Below are 20,773 nucleotides of genomic sequence, written 5' to 3'. Positions count from 1 at the left end.
AATTGTGATTAACTGATTGTAGTGCCAACCGTCTATATTTAATGTGTTAGACTGACTTAGGTGAACTGGTTTGGTGAACAAACGATAACAAGTGCCTCTGCATTCAGACAGATGAGGTGTGAGCACCTGTGCGGCAGCAGGATGGTGTCAACAGGACAGGGGGGGGAGGTGTTAGAGGAGGTGGGGCTCCTGTGTCTCCAGGAAACAGCCTTAAATGAATGTGGGGAGTGTGCCGGGGCATGCAGATCATCCAGACTCAACAGGGAAGCTGAAGCATCACTTCAACCGGGATACTACAAGTCGTTTTCTCAGAAAAAGCAACGTTTGAATCATGTGTGGTAAGATTTATTCCAAGTCTATTAATTTTGTGTTTTTAAGCTGGTGGAAAGAATTGCGCGCACTGCGTTTGAGATTTGTCAAGAAGGACAGCAGCCACGATACTGTACTACTAATCTGAGAAAATCATCACGCACCACGTAGTTAGGCTGTTCTTGGTGTACTGTCACGTCTGAAACGCAGCAGTTTGTTTCATGCCCTTTTTTTCTGAGCTGCGCTGATTCCTGTGGAGCTTTGAGCACAACTGCTACGTGTCAGTGTTTTTTTCACGGGTGTCAACAACTTTAGGACGGGGAAGTCATATCCTCCAGATTGTCTGCTCTATAAACACAAAAGTCTCAACTGATACCCTTGTAATAATCTTATGTCCCATAACAAAACTAACACGCACACACACCCCCGCCCGTCGCAGCTGCCCTCTCTGAAGTTGAGACACACTGTTCATCTCGAACATTTTGACATTCTCCTTCGGCGAGTCTCTTTCTCGAGCAGAGACGTTTACAGCCGAGAGTAAATCTTTAACAGTCCCGTCGGCCTCAGCTCGCCTCAGAGAGAGAGGAAGAGGAGGAGGAGGAGAAGAAGGAGGCCGGGCATGTGAGAGTTGTACCGCACCCTGTCTACCTGGCTGCTCCAACACTGCGCGCAATGTGCGTCCGTCAATGGCCAGCTGTGTGCCTGCGGGAGCGGAGCTGCCCGGAACATTCTTCCTCACACGCGCACAAACCACACACACAGTCGTGTTTCTGACAATTCGGAGAACATTTCGCTGACCAACACCCTCACTCACATCCGAGTCCCCCAAAACATACGCACTTACGCGAGGGGAATGTGCTGAGTTCAAATCTACAGGTTGTATGCCCTGCAACTGTATGCACAGATCATTTTTATATGTAAGCATCGGCTTGTCTATCTCGTGCAAATGAATGTAGTTTAACAATAATTCTGCGAAATACAGTTGGAAGCTAAAAACTGACTTCAGTTAATGAAACTCTAAATACCAAAGTGGCCATAATGAGTGTATGCTCCCCTGATTGCTCCTTTATCAACAGTACAAGACTTTTAATTCATTATAGCAATGCTTGAGCAATTAAGATGCTCAGGTATTAGCTGCTGTGTAAACTCTCAATCTCTCAGAGGATTTTATATTTGTACTTCTCCTTCTTTAAAAGGGATCTTTGCTTACCTGAACTACCGAGTGCCTCGCACCAGAAAGGAGATATTTGAGACGCTGGTGAAGGGACTACAGAGACTGGAGTACAGAGGGTACGATTCAGCAGGTAAGACCCTCAGCCCCACAGAGTTGGCACACACAGAATGCACACACAGAATGCACAAAAGCTGTACTCTCGCTGAAAATAAAATCCAGGCAACATCCGACACTGTTCGAAGCATGAAGAAATCCTATTTCAAGAGTTTGGATTTTGAATCGAACCCCTAGACGCATATACAGATTATTGAAAATGACAGCTTCCTGTAGGTTTGGTTCGATTATCAATTAAAAGCATACAGATCCTGTGACCATTTTTTTGTCCAAACATACAGGTACATTCCAGTCGAACAAGTTTTTCAAGACTGTTTTGGATAGAATAAAACTGATGCAACAGGTGACACATACTGAGATAGACATCATGCAGGTACACCATTAGAGCTAATCCATAATATACATACATACTGAATAGGATGAGGAAAAGTTTCTTTCCCCAGGCCATCCGTCTGCTCAACAGTGAGCGTTAAACTGGACTCCACTTCTATCTGTCAGTACTGTTAATACTGTATATTTCAGATACCGTATACAGTTTCTTTTATTCTTATTTTATATTTTTTATTCATTTTTATTCACTTTTATTCATATTTAATTTTAATTATCTTTTTATTGGTAGCAGGACAAGGAAGAATTTCACTGCACATCGTACTGTGTATGATTGTGTATGTGACAAATAAAACTATGGTGAATCTTGAATCTTGAATATATAACTTTTAATGCACTACAAAGCGGAATTCTGTTTTCAACGTGGCACAAATAAGATTTATGTCATCAATAGGTGGCACCAATCATCGTGAAAAGTTTCCTTCATATTGATTGGAAGTACACCAGGACAACAAAGAACAAAGTTATACTTTGTAAAGTCTTCTCACGAAGCACTGGCAGAGTTTCAGATGGTGCCCAAAGACGCGCCCATAAATGTGTGTTTGTCCATCCTATTTGAACAGGATGGAGATGATGGTTTCATGACTTAACAGGATGTAACTCTGACTTACATTTGTTTCTAGGATGTTTACTCTAATCTTAATCATAACTAATACTTGCCTACCCACAATTCTAACATTAACTCAAACCTAACCTTACCCTGTAGTTAAAATCGACAGATGTGCACTTGCCCCATATAAAGTGACTGCAAACAGATTTAGGTTGCTGCGCCATGAGAAATACCCGCTCATGAGCATGCATGCACAAGTCAATGCAGGGATGATTATGCCTCACATGATATTGTATTGAATCCTAAGTCACCTCCTCCACACCTGCCTGCAGGTATTGCTGTGGATGGCCCGAACAAGACGACCACTGACAACAACAAAAACCAGATTTGCTTGATCAAGAAGAAGGGGAAAGTCAAGGCTTTGGACGAGGAGCTGTACAGTGAGTTGGTCCTCGATTGATCTTTATTTCTCATATTTCAGTTGCTTTGCTCATTTTGAAGTGACTTTTCCTATTAATGACAGTGTTTCTGTTATCACTGTCCACTCAAGTCGCTTCTCTCTATGCAATGAAAAAAACATGGTCTTGTTCTTTTTTTTCCCTTCTCCCAACATTTTAAAGCAATTCGAAAAAACTCAAAATCCTGATTCTTCGATTGTTTGAACGTCTTGTGACGATTTATGTCCTTAAAAACCCTCTGAGGGGATTGTTGCTGCATTTTGATTGTACAGAGAAAGACTCGCTTGACCTTGATGCGGAGCTGGGCACACACTTCGGCCTGGCTCACACTCGCTGGGCCACGCACGGAGAGCCAAGCGCTCTCAACAGTCATCCTCATCGCTCAGACAAGGACAACGGTAAGATGTGTTTATATGCTTTCTCAAACAGTTTGAAATGATGTTCCGCCCATGTCGAACAAACTAGAAAATCTAGTCATACCGACGTCCTGGTGTCGGTATAAAGGAAGAAACGCCAACGTCGACTCACCAATGCTCTGAAATGAAAGTGGAATACATTTCATACATTCAACATCCCAACACACCCTCTATTCTAATACAAACACATCCATCCCTTTGAGATTAGTATCTAAAGGTGTGTCAGTGATTTGCCTTACCTTTAGACCATCATGTCATAAAGGTGATGGTCATAAAGGTCTAAAATGTCACTCCGTTTCACAGAAAACGAGTTATATCATAGACAAACAGCCGGATAAAAAGACTGTTTCTGTTTACTGTTACTTTTCCTTTTACTTCCCATTGTGGTAAAATAAATCTGCGCATGCTAGTTGCTGCTGATTCCAAGGCTTTGTTGAAAGATATATTCTTTAAATAGTAGGCTTGTCAAACCTGCCTCACCACTCATGTATCACACCATTGTTAGGAGGCGTGGCAGCTTCAGTTTTGAGTTGTTCAAAAACAAATTAATGTAAATGACCTCTAGCCTCTCTTTTCTTTTGTCAGAGTTTGTCGTCATCCACAATGGCATCATAACCAACTACAAAGAGCTGAAGGAGTACCTGGTAAGTTGTTATATCACTCAGAACCTCGTATTCAAACAATACTTTGCGTCAAGCACACCATTTAGCCATTCCTGGACCTACAGGTTGTATCAAATACCAACACTGAACTGGTTACGCACATGCAAAATCCAGGTTATGGCATTTGATATGTCTGTTTAGCTGTTGTTTTTTAATATGTACGTCAGCTTTCCTACTGCACAGGGGAGAAAAAAAAGCACGAGACGATAAAAAACGTCATACTGTTGTGTGTATTTGCAAGAGCCATAGATGTAGAAATGAAAATATAAAAATAGAGCTACTCAGTAAAAGTTGCATTTTAGCTTTTATAAAGAGAAGAAACCCTTTAATAATACATGGAACAACTTTGAGTAAACAGTGCCGACTGTCTGTTTAGACTAAACAGTTCATTTAACTTTCCAGGTCAAAATGATTTATTGTGTAATTTCGTCAAATACTAGAGAAGAAGTTACAATGTCAGTCACAAACATTTTCATTCAGCTCACACAACATACAGGTAAAAACCTGACCCCTGATGTTCACAATTATATTTCCTCTCCTCACCGTAGACAAAGAGTTTCGGCTTTTGGAGTCAAAATATTCAAGTTATTGCGAGGGGTGACATTAACTCACAATATTCTCGCTGCCATCAAATTCAATAGCTAATAGTTAATATTTTACACCAAACAATAAAATCAGTCACTTTCAACATTTGATGTCATGTTCTATTGTGAATGAAATATTGATTTATGATTTTTGCAAATCATTATGTTCTGTTATTTTTATTTTTTTTTTTAGATTTAACACAGTGTCCAAACTTTCACGGAATTGCGGTTGTATTCGGGAAAAAAAGTGTTTCAGAAAGTCTGTGTTTTTCTTTTTCTTCTTCAGATCACCAAAGGATATGAGTTTGAGTCAGAGACAGACACAGAGGTGATCCCCAAACTGATCAAATATGTTTATGACAATCGAGAGAGTGACGGCATCACCTTCTCCACACTGGTGGAGAGGGTCATCCAGCAGCTGGTGAGTTCATCACACAGCAGCAACACACACACTAACTAACACACTAACCCACTTCAGAGCAGCACAGGTAGGGTCGTCCTTTTATTGCAGCACTGAACTTCGCTTCTGTTTAGGACCAGTAGTTAAACTCTCTGACTTTTCGTTACTCTTCCGCCACAGTGATGAACATTTTTCTATGCAGCTTTTTGCTGGGTGCCATAAAGCGCACCCTTGACCAGTCATACACACTTATACGAGAGTTCGCTCATTTAACACTGTGTGAAACTGTTTAAATTTCCTGGCCCATAAAAACAGTGCTCTATTGACAAAAACCTTCTCCATGGCAACTGCACCAAAAGCATCACAAGTGACATCATCACTCACAGAGACATATTCTTTGGTTGAGATGAAGCAAGGCTCACTTTTCCATTTTGTGAGTAATGTTTCAAAGCATGACCCTTTCTGTAACGGAGGAGGTACAAGCAGACAGTTTGGACGGAGAATAATGGGAACCAGATAGTCCAACCTCACACCAGTGACACCCGCTCCCCACCACAACCCCACACACCCAGCTTCCAGGAACCTCCATAAGCAGCCTTGTAGTCAGTGCTTTTGAAATAGGTCCTCTGGTACCCGACAACTTCCCAGCGCTCACCTAAGCACCCCCCTTTGTTTTATCTTTCAAACCCTACAGAACCAAGACAAACATTAGACACACACTTTTTTTGCATTTCATGATTGTCCTTCTATGAACAATTGTTCCTCCAGCTCATGCCACATTTATTTATTTTCATGTTTTCATCAAACCGATATAAGCTCTGTCTTTCTTTCTATGTTAGGAGGGGGCCTTCGCTCTGGTGTTTAAAAGCCGTCATTACCCCGAGGAGGCTGTGTCCACCAGGTCAGTGAGAGCACATTGATACAAACTGCCCGGACATTTAACTTCATGTATTGTCTATCTGCTCAATGAACCAGACTCACTTCTTATGAGTCATCTCTGTTATCGCCATGAAGCAATACATAGTATGATTTAAAGAGCCTTGTGGCTTATCTTAGATACCACTCACTGAATGTGACGTGACTAGGGAAGGTCCTTTGCTCTAAATAATGCGAAACTCTACTGTTTTTCAATTGCTCATGTGAACATGAGTAAATTCCCGTCTGGCGGCGTGTGTCAGCGCTATCTGCATCTTCAGACCGGAGGTTGAATTGAGGTTCCCCCGTTTCCCTCTTGGGCCTCTGGCTCCTGAGCTGTCAGCCCTACGCCTCCTCTGTGACTCATTAACCAAGAGACCAGAGAGTTTCCTGTTTCAGCTCTGGGAAAAGTGCCCAGGCTGCATAAGACTCCTGGTTAATTACTTCTCATCATCTTATTTGACGTTATACCTTTCCTGGTTCAGTGACCTGTCACCGATAAAAGAAAAGTAGGGTTGCTAGAGCACAAGCGGCCTAATAAGAGAGCAGAGTGAGATAGGTGGGCTGTAAATGGTGGTTATGCAAACAGCGTACATGGCAGCGCTGCTGATATCAAGGCTGCTTTTTGGCATACCTGTTGCTAGAGTTAGGAACATTTGTCATCTTGGTTATCAACTGTGTGTCTGCGGTTTCTGGGGAAATATTCTAGACTTAGGGTGGGCTAAACACTGTAGTGGTGTGGTTTGAATACTCAGCATCATCGGCCAAGACGGAACAAAGGGAACATTTTTGTAATTATCTCGTCATGATGCTTGCCAACACCCACTCATTGTTATCAGGGTTCAACCTACCAGAAGGATTTTTGCTCTCCTGCCTCTCTGCCTCTATATTTTTATTGTCCTTAAATTTTTCCCCTTTTTTAACCACTGTGCAATTTCAGGTTTGAAAATCATTTGATATGTCCGTTTGTCCTTACATGCCTGTTTTACGACCCTAATTCCAAAAATAGTTTGGACACAAGATCAATTTAAAAAATGCAGTGCAAGTGGAAAACTCTTCTGTGGTCAGATGAATCCAACTTTTGCTATCATCTGTAGAAATCATGGATATCACATCCTTACTAAACAGATGAAGGAAGCTTGTTATTAGCACTCAGTTTAAATGCTTGTGACCCTGACCGTATGGGTGTGCCTCTGTGCCCGTGGAAGTGGCAGCTTGTACACGTTGAAAGTCACCATCAGTGCTGAAAGGTATATACAGTTTTTTTGGGCAACATATGCTCCCATCCAGACTTCGTCTTCTTCAGGAAAGGACTTGCATATTTCAGCAAGACAATGCCAAACCACATACTGTATTTATCACAACAGCTTGGCATTGTAGTAGAAAGGTCCGGGTAATGGTCCAGACCTTTTCACCAAACTGAAAACAGTTAGCACATTTTTACGCTCATATATTTCATTAAATAGTAAAATGTCTCACTTTCAATGTTTAATATGTTTTCTATGATCTATTGTGAATAAGATATTGGTTTATGAGATTTACAAATAATTTCAATCTGTTTTTGTATCCATTTTACACGCATCCCAGCTTTTGGAATTAGGGTTGTTATTCTAGTTTGAAAAAGGAGGGCTTGTCAAACATTGTTTCAACTTCTCTTACACTGTAACAACACTCGGCGTTTGGCATAAAACTATTCAAGTGTTCTTAAAATATGCACTTGTGTCTCCAACAGCAGGCTAGACATATGTAAGATTACAAATATCTATAAGAGAGAAAAAAGCATAGAAGCTATGTTGGAATTATGTCTGCTTACTAGTCTAATACTTATAATCCATTTGCTTTTCTTCCTCCCATCTGCCTCTTAGCATAAATATTGTATTGGATAGCGACCACATGTTTCTGTTTGCAAACTTCCCTTCTCAAGCCCCACACCCTCTAAAACAATCCTTGCGTCAGCACGGCCCCAGAGAAAAGCTAAGCAGAGAGAAAAGAAGGATCCAGACAAGTGAAAGAAGTAAGGAGTGGTCTCCAGTTTCTTAAGAGCTGGTGTCACAACGGCCAAATCGCCTCACAGAGGATTTGTTTTAATGTGCTGCTTGCACTGTGGTAGTAAGTTAAGCATGTTAAGGTTTTGCTTGTTTCCTGTGGACCCTCCTTCTCACCTGGTGACATGTGATTACACCTGCTCTATCTCCACAGCCAATAGTGCAAAACCACATGGAATCAGTAGCCAATGAGGATGCAGTGACTCGTTCCAGGAAAAAAAAAAAAAAAAAAACAAGCTTGATGTAGACCAATGAAAGATAAGTTTACTGGTGTAATGCTCAAGATTAAAGAGCCTTTAAAATGATTTGGAATAAGTGGAAGGGTGTCTGCACAGGGACAAGGTCAGCCTCAGAATCGTGTACAAAATCCCAGAGCAATGGATGGAGGTTAAGAGAGAAAAACTGTTTCATTTGGAGTTGCAAAGTAGGATCAGATGTCAGGTTACAAAGCACCATGTGTGATTGCATCTGACAGTGTTGTGTGTCTAGAAAAGCCTAATCCTTCTCCCTCCCTCCGTCTCGTCCCCTATGCCTGCTTCATTCTTGTCTCTGCAGGAGAGGAAGTCCGCTGCTCATTGGTGTGCGAAGCGAGCACGAGCTGCCGGCCGAACACATCCCTATCCAGTACAACAGCGGTGAGCTCTGTTCCTCTACTGGTCTCCTTATCCACTGACACTGCACCTTAAATATCTGCACGATGTAGGTATGCTCATTCACAGCAGTATACAGAGCTAGGAGTCCCACACCGGAGAGAATATTAAGAATTCAAGAACATGAAATGATCGAAGACGATTTGACAGTATTTGTGTGGGCGGCATACAGATCGTTGAGCTATTATAGGTTTACTTATCAATGACGTGTGCAAAGAAAGTTTTATCATGACACTAGAGAAGCTTAAAAGATCAATTAGATACATAGTTGATGAATATTGACCAACTGCCCTGATTGCAAGTAATAAGTACTCAGTACTGTACTTTTCAAGATGTATGTCCTATCTTGATTAAATCAATGAAGAAATGAGCAGGATCTTCACATTAAACATTGTCACACTGATTACACACATTTATCAGACCCTACAGGCGAAGACCAAAACCTATACATATATACACACACATATATATATATATATACTGCACTGTGTATTTACCTCAGACACTGAGGTTACAGTTTCAGCTAAATCAAACAGGAGCAATCAGTAAATATTTGTTTGGCTCTATTTGTAGCCTCTAATATGAGCGGTAATGGGTGTATACAGCAGCAGGACTGTGTGAGTCGGACTGAGTACGATGGTTCGGCTCAGTGATGTGTTTTTTTTTTTTTTATTCGTCTTGGACAGTGTTGGAACTTTTTTTTTTGTTTTGCTCTGATCAGAGGTTTTCAAAGTGTGAGGCCGCAGATTGATGAATTTGTTGCAAATAAGAAAGTAAATAAGCTGTCTTAACTCTCCAAAACAGCCTTGCGGCATAATTAGCAAAAACGCTAAGTTTCAATTTCACACTTGAATACCAAAATATGTAGCCTTACACGTGAAAGCTCACACTCTAAAAGGGCTTCTAAGAAAAAGAGAACTTCCCCTTTATTTTCTCACTGTGTTGCATCATCAGATGGCTCCTCGGATTTCCACAGATAAAGCCCACTGAACCAAATCCACACTGACTGCCTAACAAGATTCTATTGGCTAAACAATTGTGTTTTTTTTTTTAGCTCTGCTGTCTATTGTGCCATAATTCTTTTTAACAGGACTTTCCTAGAGAGCCATTTTCCTGCCCCGGGACATCGGTGGGAGTTTTTAATAGTGGAAAAATCAAATTCTATTAAAAAAAGGGTGTCTGTTTGCAAGCCACTTGTGGAGGCACACTGTGAGACGGCGTCTCTTTCTTTCTCCAAATAACCAGTGTTTCAGTGAAATAATTTGTCTTAATGGTTACCGTAAGCAACAACCTGCTTGTTTAGTTGTCAGTTACTTTGCCTCAACTGTGCTTAGGAATGTGCCTTCACTCTTTTATCAGCAAAATCTTCAGACTGGAGCAAAGTACAGGGCAGAGTGAGGTGGTTTAAGGCTGGATTGTAAATCTTGCGAAGTTTTAGATTTTAGTGGGTCAAAAGGTACTTTAAATTCTTTAAATTCCCATAAACGGTCAGACAGCTTCTAAGTGAAAACTCAACAAATGTAATTTCAACTTTGTAGTTCCTATTTGAAATCAGGAAGGCAAAATTATAGAATAGATTGTATTGGATAACGACCGCATGTTTTTTTTTTAGTTTACATTTTTTAGTTTCAAGTCCAGCAACGGTTCAACGCTCGTGAGCTCAAACTAATTCAGAATATCTCGTCGGTATGTCCAAACGCTTGACTGGTACTGCACGTCATGATCAGAACATTTTGTTCTTCTCTGTTCTACAAAGTGTCAGCAATCACCAAAAGTTCTTCTGAAACTTGTCAGGATTATGAAGTTCTTGTATTTCTTTTGGTCTTAAAATAGAAGAGTGAATCAAACATTTGTCATATGTGTGGCAAGTGTTATAGGCTCCCCCCTACGTTTGTGTGGCACTTTCCCTTAGAGGAGCACATGAACAAAACAATCACAGAGGCAAAACACCTTTAGCCCCCTATCATCCAAAACAATTGTAGAACATGTAACTTGCGAGGCACACGTTGTGGGCTTGCATCCCACTTTCTGTTGTTGGCATCCTTCAGCTTGTTTCTACTAAAGACAGTAATAGCAGGCAGCATCTATTCTGCTTAACTTTGTTGCTACTAAAAGAAACCGTTTACAATACTATAAAAGACAATTTTGATATATGTTCACAATGTGTAAATATTGTATTATACTCATGTCTGAATGTTCCAACTCAAAAGATATCTGCTGTGACCATCACACGCTGCATTGTTTTTTTCTGACAAACCCATTTTCACAGCAGTAAATTGACACATCTGGAGTTTAAGAGGAAGACATTTTAGTCACTAAAAGTACGAGTGACACCACTGACCCTTGACTTTTGACTCTGTAGCTCATTTCAAAGAGGGCGTCAAAGAGAAGAACAGCCATAACCGACCTGACTCCTCCAATGCCATAAACTCTGTGGGGGATGGTAGACCTGTGGAGTATTACTTTGCATCTGATGCAAGGTGAGGAATCAGTTACCTGTGCATTGAGTCCAACAAAGAATGCTATTGTTGAGGGGTTAGGGTTAACCCTCTTGTTTGTCTCTGTTTCCCCTATCCATCAAGAGTGATCAAATATTGAATCAGACATCACATCTATTGATGTTCTTCCTGTTTCCTTACCCACAGCGCCATCATTGAGCACACCAACAAAGTGCTGTACCTAGAGGATGATGACGTTGCAGTTGTGAGTGGAGGCAAGCTCTCAATCCACAGGATAAACCGGCGGGCCGGTGAAGATCGGGTGAGAGCCGTTCAGACCCTGCAGATGGAGATGCAGCAGATCATGAAAGGTCAGCCAATTGTCGGAAGAAAACATTTTGTACACATGTCCAATAGGAAGACTTCCTTGCTTCAATGTTAGTCTTGACAAATGGTTTAGCGCCAGTGGAAGAGACTAAAACATAACAGATCAGAGGTTGTGAAAAGCTCTATTATGACGGTATGAATCAACTGTGGCTAATAAACTGATAATTGCTCGCCCTCTGCTGGCCATATAAGCTAAGAACAGATGCTGTTTATATTTATTTTTTTTTCCAACTACTGCAATTTTGATCTCAGCTCCATAAATCTCCATTAACTAGTACTAGTACTTTTGGGAGGGACACATTGTGTGGCCCGAAGGTTGTCAGCCAGATAAGCTGATATGTTCCTCTTCCTTTGTAGGAAACTATGACGCCTTCATGCAGAAGGAGATATTTGAGCAGCCGGAGTCAGTCGTCAACACCATGAGAGGCCGGATTTGTTTTGACTCCGACACAGGTAATCATTGGCCTGCCATACTTTGAAAGATTGCAGGTCGTCCAAGCATGATCCTGACACACTGAATCAATTTTAGAATTAATTAGTTGTATCGACTGACTAAGGCTGTGCAGACAGGACCCATATTATTTAGCTTTGCAGCAGAATCACCGCCTGGAATAGTGTCGGCCCTCTGTACAGTTTGTACGTGTACTTACTTTGAATTTGTTCAAAACGTGTGCAGTCCTCTGTATAGAAATGGAGACGATCACAGTGTACTGTTTTATCAAATACAACTGTCGTTCCTTCTGTTTCCCCAGTGATTCTCGGAGGGCTGAAGGACCACTTAAAGGAGATCAAACGTTGCCGACGGCTGATCGTGATCGGCTGTGGCACTAGTTTCCACGCCGCAGTCGCTGTGAGTGCCACCGCTGAGTTATCATTTCATCTCATGCAGGACAGATGACATTTCATGTGATAGACGCTAATCATCAGTCACAGTAAAGTTCAAATTATAATACACAGAATTAGAATGATGCAAGGTGATGATAAAGTGGCGGTTGCTTTTATTTGCCTGCTCTTCAGACCAGACAGCTCCTTGAGGAGCTGACAGAGCTGCCTGTCATGGTGGAGCTGGCGAGCGACTTCCTGGACCGCAACACACCTGTTTTCAGAGACGACGTTTGCTTCTTCATCAGCCAGTCAGGTAACAACAACATGCAATTATCCACAATGCCTGCTGTTCCTGTCTGTCAGTACATGATATATTCCCATACCTAACAAAGACTATGGCCCTGATACTGGCTACAAAGAACAATTTACTTCACACTGTCAGGTCTCAGAGGAAACCTGCTGACAGTCTTACACCCTCTTCATTTATTGCCCGAAGAGGGATCTTCTTGTGATGTAATTATACATCACGAGCATAAGTTTTCATTCTGCTTGCTTCCTCAGGAGAGACAGCCGACACTCTGATGGCGCTGCGCTACTGCAAAGACCGTGGTGCTCTAACAGCTGGTATCACCAACACTGTGGGCAGCTCCATTTGCAGAGAAACTGACTGTGGAGTCCACATCAATGCTGGGCCAGAGATAGGAGTGGCTAGCACGAAGGTAGAGTTTACACTGTGTGTTCATGGGTTAATGAAATAATTTTAGAACCATTTCCTTTTTATTAGGTAGTGAAACTTAATTGTTCCACTCCGGTTCTACTAACGCCAAGAATGTTATGTTTGAACTGGAGCCTTTAGATTATAGTCATTCCACCTGAGACTGGTCAGTAGCGACGTGTCTTTCGTCTATCAGCATATGTCCCACCTACAACATGCAACTTAACACCTAATAAAAGTTTTTCATTTACATTTTAATCGGAATTCTATTTTACTTGCATTAAAAACATCTGTTAATGCTTCTAGCATTAGTTTTCTCGATATTTTAAACCTACAGTATCATGTTTGATGACAGAATAACAATACATCCATCCATCCATCCATTTTCTATGTGTCCTCTGTGTGTTATTCAGGCTTACACCAGTCAATTTGTGGCGCTCATCATGTTTGGCCTGATGATGAGTGAGGACAGACTCTCCCTACAGACAAGAAGACTGGAGATCATCAACGGCCTCAAGGTTCTACCTGGTCAGTGCTCCAACAAAATGCAAAGCCCTTCGTGGTCAGCATGAGTTTATAATATCTTTAAATGTGGAGACAGATGCAGAACTACTTTAGCCAAATACTGAACCACTTGTGTAAAACCAGGGGCCTGCTGCACAAAAGATACCTTAAGTTAATGATTTCTCTTAAAGTCTGCCTTAAGGATTGCTTGATATGACATTGGTTGCACAAGTTGAGTTCTTAAGATTTACTTAAAAGGTATTTAATGTTTTTCTCTTGACTATGACCTTGTACTTATGGGATTCATTAAACCGTTGCACAAAAGACCTCAGCAGCCACCTTAAGGGAAAAGAAGTAAGGCACCTCCAACTGTATCTTAACCACAACCAGGCAAAGTTTTTAGCAATAAATAAGGAAATGAATGAATCCACAGAAGAGTGTTGTCTGACTAGGACAACCTATTTGATACACTTAATGATAAGCAACTGATTCTGCATCATGTAATTTTAAAGGCACATAATGTATGAATTGTCTGACTATTAGCCGAGGGATCTACTTTCTGCAAAGCTGCTTTATGCTACAGGATATTTACAGTCTTTTATTAGTCAGGTATTTGATGTCCACGAGTCAACTGTGTGCAGCATCATTCTCCACACTGAATCTGATTCCCCGTTACCCACATGTTGAATACCAGTGTGGAGTTCAGTCCAAACAAGAGGTTTGCTTGGCTTCCTCACACTTTGTGGGTTTACTGACAGCCACACATTAGGATTTAAGTGCTCGAACAACACAGAGATCTATTCGTTATTTCCTATCACGAAAGTGAAATGAATAAGTGGATTTTCTTGTTTTCTGATCCTCTGACATTTCTTTGAACTTAATGGCACACTATTTGTGTGAAATGATAACTATTGATAATACCTGCTAGGTCAACTGCGTTTGATGCTGTAGCAATTGTCCTCAGTAAAGGACACCTTTTAAGAGATTGCCTGCAACTCTGTGAAGTGGGTCCCTCAGGTATGGAGAGATTAAGAGTTACACTTCAGGAGAATATCTAAAGCTGCTTTGGGAAACTAGCCCCAGTACTTTTATACTCTCACCTTAACATGTTTACTTGAGCTTCATTTATTCTTCCTTCTTAGAACTGATAAAGAAGGTGTTGTCACTCAATGACAAGATTAAGGACATTGCCAATGAACTCTATCAGCAAAGATCCCTTCTGGTTATGGGCAGAGGCTACAACTATGCTACCTGCCTTGAGGGAGCGCTGGTAAGTTAAAAATCAAACAAGGGTCTGTCATTTAACTGCAGTTCACCTCTGGTAGTACAACATAAAACACAAGTTTAAAGACACACCTTAGATCATGTGCAAGCAGTTGCATTGTCTGTGCTATATGTGTTCTGCATTTATCATGCGTTTTATTTTCTTGATTTTAATACAGAAAATTAAGGAGATCACATACATGCACTCAGAGGGCATCCTGGCTGGAGAGCTTAAGCACGGGCCTCTGGCTCTCATTGACAAGCACATGCCTGTCATCATGATCATCATGCGTGATGCCTGCTACACTAAGTGTCAGAATGCTCTGCAGCAAGTTACTGCAAGATCGGTGGGTCCTAAAACAACCACAAACACTGAAAAATTCCTGCGGGCAGTGAAGCACTCAACACACAAGTTCCACCATTAACACATTTCTTCTCTTGGCTTCTTTCTCCAACAGGGTCGGCCGATCATCATCTGTTGCCAGGGCGATTCTGAGGTGACCACGAATGCCTACCAGACCATTGAGCTTCCACAAACTGTGGACTGCCTGCAGGGCATCCTCAGTGTAATCCCCCTGCAGCTGCTGTCGTTCCACTTGGCTGTTCTGAGAGGATACGATGTAAGTAGTAGATCCTGACCAGAGCCCAGAAATAAGGAAAAGTAAATCAAAAGTTGATGGTTGTGATAATTACATTGTTATATTAATCTGCACGCTTCTCAGGGAAAAAAATCTGCTGTGGCTTATAATTGTCATTTGTGGATGCAATAAACACAAGGCACTTTAATATTTGCCATTCAAATACTTCCAGTGACTTCCATTTGCATATAGTTTTCATATTGTTGCACATTTGATTAGACATTAAATTTAAATGGGATTTAAACAATTATTTTTGTCTACCACTTAGATTAGATATTGGAATACTGTGGAGTGATTATGGAGACCATCATATCTCTCATTATATCTCACTTGGCTTGCTAAAGTCGTGTATTTGTAAGTGTGTGTGAGTGCAGTTTCAGCACTACTTCACATTTTGTTGTGTGAAATATTTAAGCTTTGCCTTACATGGAATTATCTTTTCACATTTATCATAAAAGAAATCTCTTTCATTAGTTGGTATAATCCCATTATACTGAGATTAGTGTTGTCAGAATTAACTGTGATTAATTGTGATTTTTAACTGTGAGTATTTGAAATGTACTTAATCTCATAATCTGTCAGAATGAACGTCAGAATGACAGACTCTTAAATGCAGGAATACTCAATACTGATGTACTACTACTCTACCAGCTGAGTCTTTCCCTTTAAGAATGTTGTTTTGTGGGTAATTTTGAGAAGTCTGATGCAACTAAGGAACAGTGATTCGGCACTCATAATCAGCCATGAAGGCGTCCACATAAATCCAGGTTACAGAATAGCTATCATCCAGCTACTGCTCACTGAGTTCAGGGTCTGGTGTGACCCAATTAAGAACCAAATGATGAAAAGTTACAGCGCTTTCTGTTCGCCCCCGCTCCCCTGCAAAGGCACTAACAAATGATCAACTATGTGCTAGAGTTAGGAGGCTGAGTTCTGGAAATATTGCAATACTTGAAATGATCAGGTAGCTGGAGCACTACGTTTGATTAGCTGGAGTTACATGCATTGTTGCTTTTGACCATGCAAGCATTAAAGTAGCTGGCACAAACAGTGGCATCAGCTGTTTGTGGCTACTGTCACAGGCTTGGTAGCAGTTTTGTTTTCTGTTTGCTTGTGATATAATTATCCTTTTATACTCTTGGGGAAACTGAATTCCCTGAATTAGAGAGTATAGAGCCATTAATTTGCATTGTGGACAGCAAACAAAGTTTGGATCACAATACACATACATGCACATGCATTGATATTGATTTATTAAAAAGTGTAATAAAGTTAGATTAGGTTAACTCATTAAAAAAATGCACATTTTGATTCTTTATACTTATCATGACATGGTAGACTAGTTTAATGACCAAAGCTTGATTAATGTATTTGCATTTTAAACAAGACAGATGGAGTTATAACTGATGACATGTCACCGTTATCCTTGCGCACACCAAAAACACGGCTAGCCAAGCAGACCAGTCACAGTTATTCTGGAGTGCGTTGCCATAATGTCTGTAGTTAAATTTCTTAGGGCACATGGCTACACTGTACCGGCTAGTTTTTACCACAGGAGTAGGCTATATGTCAAGCTTTAGGCATCAATGTGTGAAATCTTCTTTCTGTGGGACCATTTTTCTCATCACCTTTTTTTCTTCTTCCCTGTTTATGTGTTGTTTTAGTGTAAAATAGAAGTAGACGTTAGTTGTTTTTTTTGTAAAATATTTTTATTAACATTTTCACATAATGCAGAACATACAGAATGCAAAGTGTTTATTTATAGTTCTGGTATCAAACGATCTAACGCCATTAGAATCAGTAATAGAGACTATATTTTGAGAGTCTGCCCTCTTCTTGGCAAGATTAGCAAGATATCTTCCAGGTTTATCCCCAAACTCATATAATTTCTGAAGTAGAAGTTAGTTGCCAAACAGTGAGTGCATTTTATAGGTTCCACAATTACAGCCAAATCCATTTATATTGACACGTGTCATTGTTATACCACCCATCTTATTACGTAGCACATGTAGTTTTCTATAACAAACTGCTCCCTCATTTTTCAGGTCGACTGTCCAAGAAACTTGGCCAAGTCTGTGACGGTGGAGTAATTACACTTCACAAAGCACCGAAGATGAGAGCATTGGCTTCAGAGATTTACAAGATGTGCAATCAAACATTCAGTGTGTGTGTGTGTGTGTGTGTGTGTGTGTGTGTGTGGGTGTGTGTGTGGCAGGATCGGGGTGAAGTATGGGCGCTGTGTTAATTTGTGTGTGTATGAGTATGTCAGTCAGACTAAAAAAGACAAATGTGAACTCTGACCAATACACTGCTGCAGAAGGGACTGTGCCTTTGACGCCTTGCGGAACAATCTATGAATACAACATTCACACAGCCAAAGTAACCTACTGTGCCTTTTTCTAATCATCGGTTGAGCCAAAAGCAAGTGGCAGTCAGAACAGAAAGCATTGAAATGGTACAATGAAGTGTTTACAATTGTGCAATATGGGCACCAAATGTGCACTATGAATGTACACAAACATGTGGTGATTAACTCTCTTACTAGTTTATGAATTTATCTTGTCCACTGTGTCCACCCCTCACCTTTAAAGTGATAAAAGGAATTACAATTTTTTTTTGTTTTTTGTAGAATCTCATTTTGTAATTTCTTTGTAAATTAACGAAATCACTGTGCCTAAAGAGGCCGTAACTCATAATCTTGTTTTTTTTTCTATTTAAAATGTACTGTTCAAAGCCAGTTCATTGTAAAACTTTAACTTTTTTTCTGGACAATCTTTCTGTGCTTTTTGCTTTCTTAGAAACTGCTTATTGCTTATTTAAACGGAGATCAAGATAAAAAAAAAAAAAAAGAGAGAAAAAAGCTACATTTGCGTCATGACATTTAGTGCTTTTAAGTCAGTCATTTGTATGGGAAACATGTATTTAACTGATTTGATGTTGTTTTTTTTCATATAGAGGCTGAAGTCATTATTTGATTTATATCTTTATAATGGTATTTTATACAGTGTGTTTTATAGACATAAACCGGGACCATCAATCAATAAATTGATTTTAAAAAATAAAATGTATTGTTTTATGTATAATGTATTGGTGCCTTTAAGTAAATACATTTTGGAATCTAAATTTTATATATATCAAGACTCATTTTATATACTATAAAAATATAAAATGAGTCTTGATGTTGCATAAATAATAAGACAGTAAATCGAGCTATCGTGGCTCATTCCGCCGCAAAACGTGTATTTTTAATTTAATTTTGACACAAGTAGACTGAATCTGCAGGTCTAAGTTTGACAGTTTGTTCGTGACTGAGTAGTTAGCTTTCACTCACCAAAAAATCGAATAAATTATTCCTTTGATTGTATTTGCGGAAGTCTCAGAAAATGCAGAACAAGTATGGAAGTTTTTCTGTGCCATCAGAGTTTGAATACGAATTTCTAATATCGAATTTTACAGCATCAAAATCAGACTCTGAATTTGAAAAACCAACAGTGTAAAAAAAAATTCAGTGGAAAAAGATTCAACTTCCAAAAATTCAGTGGAAAAAAAATCAACTTCAAAAAATTCAGTGGAAAAAGAACCAGACTCAACATCCGGGTAAACAGGGAGAAGCAATCGATCCCTGTCTCAATTCATCCAACAGCAGCCAATCAAGTTACGCTCCAGTGGACAGATCAGCTCAATAGATATTGAGCAGAGGGGAACCCTGAGGGCCTTCTACACCTTCAGAGAAGGCCTTAAAAAATTCAGAACAAAAACATATTAGTATTAAATAATAATATATGTATACATAAAAAAAACTCAATCACTCTCATTTAATTTAATACAATACATTACATTCTCGCTAATCTATGTTCCAAAGTTAAGTTTACTGTCAAATTCACATCGGCAATGAAATGGTTACTGTCCTGAAACATACTATCCAATCAGAATCGTCCATCTCTATCGAAGCAAGATTAACCGGCTCATTAATTGGTTAGGACTTCACACATCTCGGGGAAGGCCAAGCTATGGCTGTGTTCGAAACCGCCTACTACATACTACATACTTGAAAACGGCATACTCATCGATCAGACAGCATGCAGAGCGTTTACACACAGTGCACTTCACTCCTGCCCGAGCCGAAATCAGCCAGCCTGAAAAGCTGATTTCGCTTAAGCCATAAACTCTGTAAATATATCACTTTAGCAACATTTGAAACATTTTCAGGCGAGAAAGTAGTCGTTTAGACCCCCAAGGTGTTGAAAATCTGATAAAAATACCGGCTATTTACAATTTTGTTCCCACGAATTCGGCGCTAAAGCTAGCCGCTGTGAGCAACGCACTTCCGGTTTCGCCGTTTTAACGGCTCTCGTCCCGTTAACGGAATTTGACCGTTCAAATGGCGATCGGCGACGTCACGTTACGTTGCATCTTGGGTAGTTTGAGTGTGACAAGTAACCTCATGATGAATACTCAACATTTCAGCGAATCTAGTATGCATCTAGTGTACATCCGGGAACTTCAAAAAGTAGGACTAGTAGGAATAGTAGGAGAAGTAGGCGGTTTTGAACACAGCCTATGTGTTTTGGTTTGGAGAGTGATGGGAAAATTGACCAATCACGGTTTGATTTGAAGTGGGCGGGACAAAAAAAAAAGATCGTAGGCCTTCGTGAAGTCCGAAAAGCGTGCAGAGTGGAGCGGTTGAGAGACAGAATTCGCTCTGTGCACAATATGGCGACGGTTGACGTTCAAACTTTTGTGTGTGCGCCAGTACTTCCGGTGAAAACTTCCGGTGATTTGACAGCTAGCTCGTCAGGTTAGGGCCAGTGGCCGTAAACAAAGGTTAATTTATAGCCTAGAAGAAAGATGATAATATAACGTAGCTAAAAAGACTAGCTTTCTTCAGTAGCCTAATGCTTACCGATTTAGCAAGCCTAGCAGCCTAGTTGCTAATGCTAGCCGCAGTAACGTTACCAACCATACCCGACGTCAAGGAGTTGGCTGAGCAGGGGCAAGATTATGGAGGGGCTGGCAGAGTTAACTTCATAATGGGTGAGTGCAGGTTTCATTCACTTGTTTTCATTCTTTCACAGGATCCACTTCAGGCCGCCGAGCCATTATGTGTCTGAGTTTGTGTAGGTTACTGATCATGGTTGTTAGCAGTCGATAGTCAGGTTGTGTGATGTGTGTGTGAGTGTGTATTTTTTCTATGGGTGCGTGCCATTGACTGTATGAGCGGTCTGTGCTCGTTTTTTTATTTATTTAATTAGATTGGAGATACTTTATTAATCCCGAAGGAAATTAAATTTTGTCGGAAGACGAGACCAATGTTGTGGCTAGCTTGATAGCCTTTTTTC

The 20,773-nt window shown here is 40.4% G+C and overlaps 1 protein-coding gene across 1 annotated transcript; it reads left to right on the top strand.

Moving 5' to 3' along the window:
- The first annotated feature begins 223 nt into the window (after positions 1–223).
- gfpt2 (glutamine-fructose-6-phosphate transaminase 2) lies at positions 224–18,498 on the top strand. Its single transcript, XM_075481258.1, has 19 exons — positions 224–338; positions 1,506–1,613; positions 2,867–2,974; positions 3,265–3,390; positions 3,994–4,052; positions 4,941–5,075; positions 5,894–5,955; positions 8,570–8,649; positions 11,027–11,144; positions 11,310–11,473; positions 11,847–11,942; positions 12,242–12,339; positions 12,507–12,627; positions 12,876–13,033; positions 13,443–13,557; positions 14,676–14,803; positions 14,976–15,143; positions 15,255–15,416; positions 17,480–18,498. Exons 1-19 carry the CDS (start codon positions 332–334, stop codon positions 17,522–17,524), a joined length of 2,058 nt encoding a protein of 685 aa, XP_075337373.1. The 5' UTR covers positions 224–331; the 3' UTR covers positions 17,525–18,498.
- The last annotated feature ends 2,275 nt before the right edge of the window (positions 18,499–20,773 follow it).

The sequence above is a fragment of the Odontesthes bonariensis genome, chromosome 13 (genome assembly GCF_027942865.1).
Source record: "Odontesthes bonariensis isolate fOdoBon6 chromosome 13, fOdoBon6.hap1, whole genome shotgun sequence".
In the NCBI taxonomy this organism is placed as follows: domain Eukaryota; kingdom Metazoa; phylum Chordata; class Actinopteri; order Atheriniformes; family Atherinopsidae; genus Odontesthes; species Odontesthes bonariensis.
The sequence above is the reverse complement of the archived record's forward strand: the minus strand, read 5'-3'. Positions and strand labels throughout refer to the sequence as shown.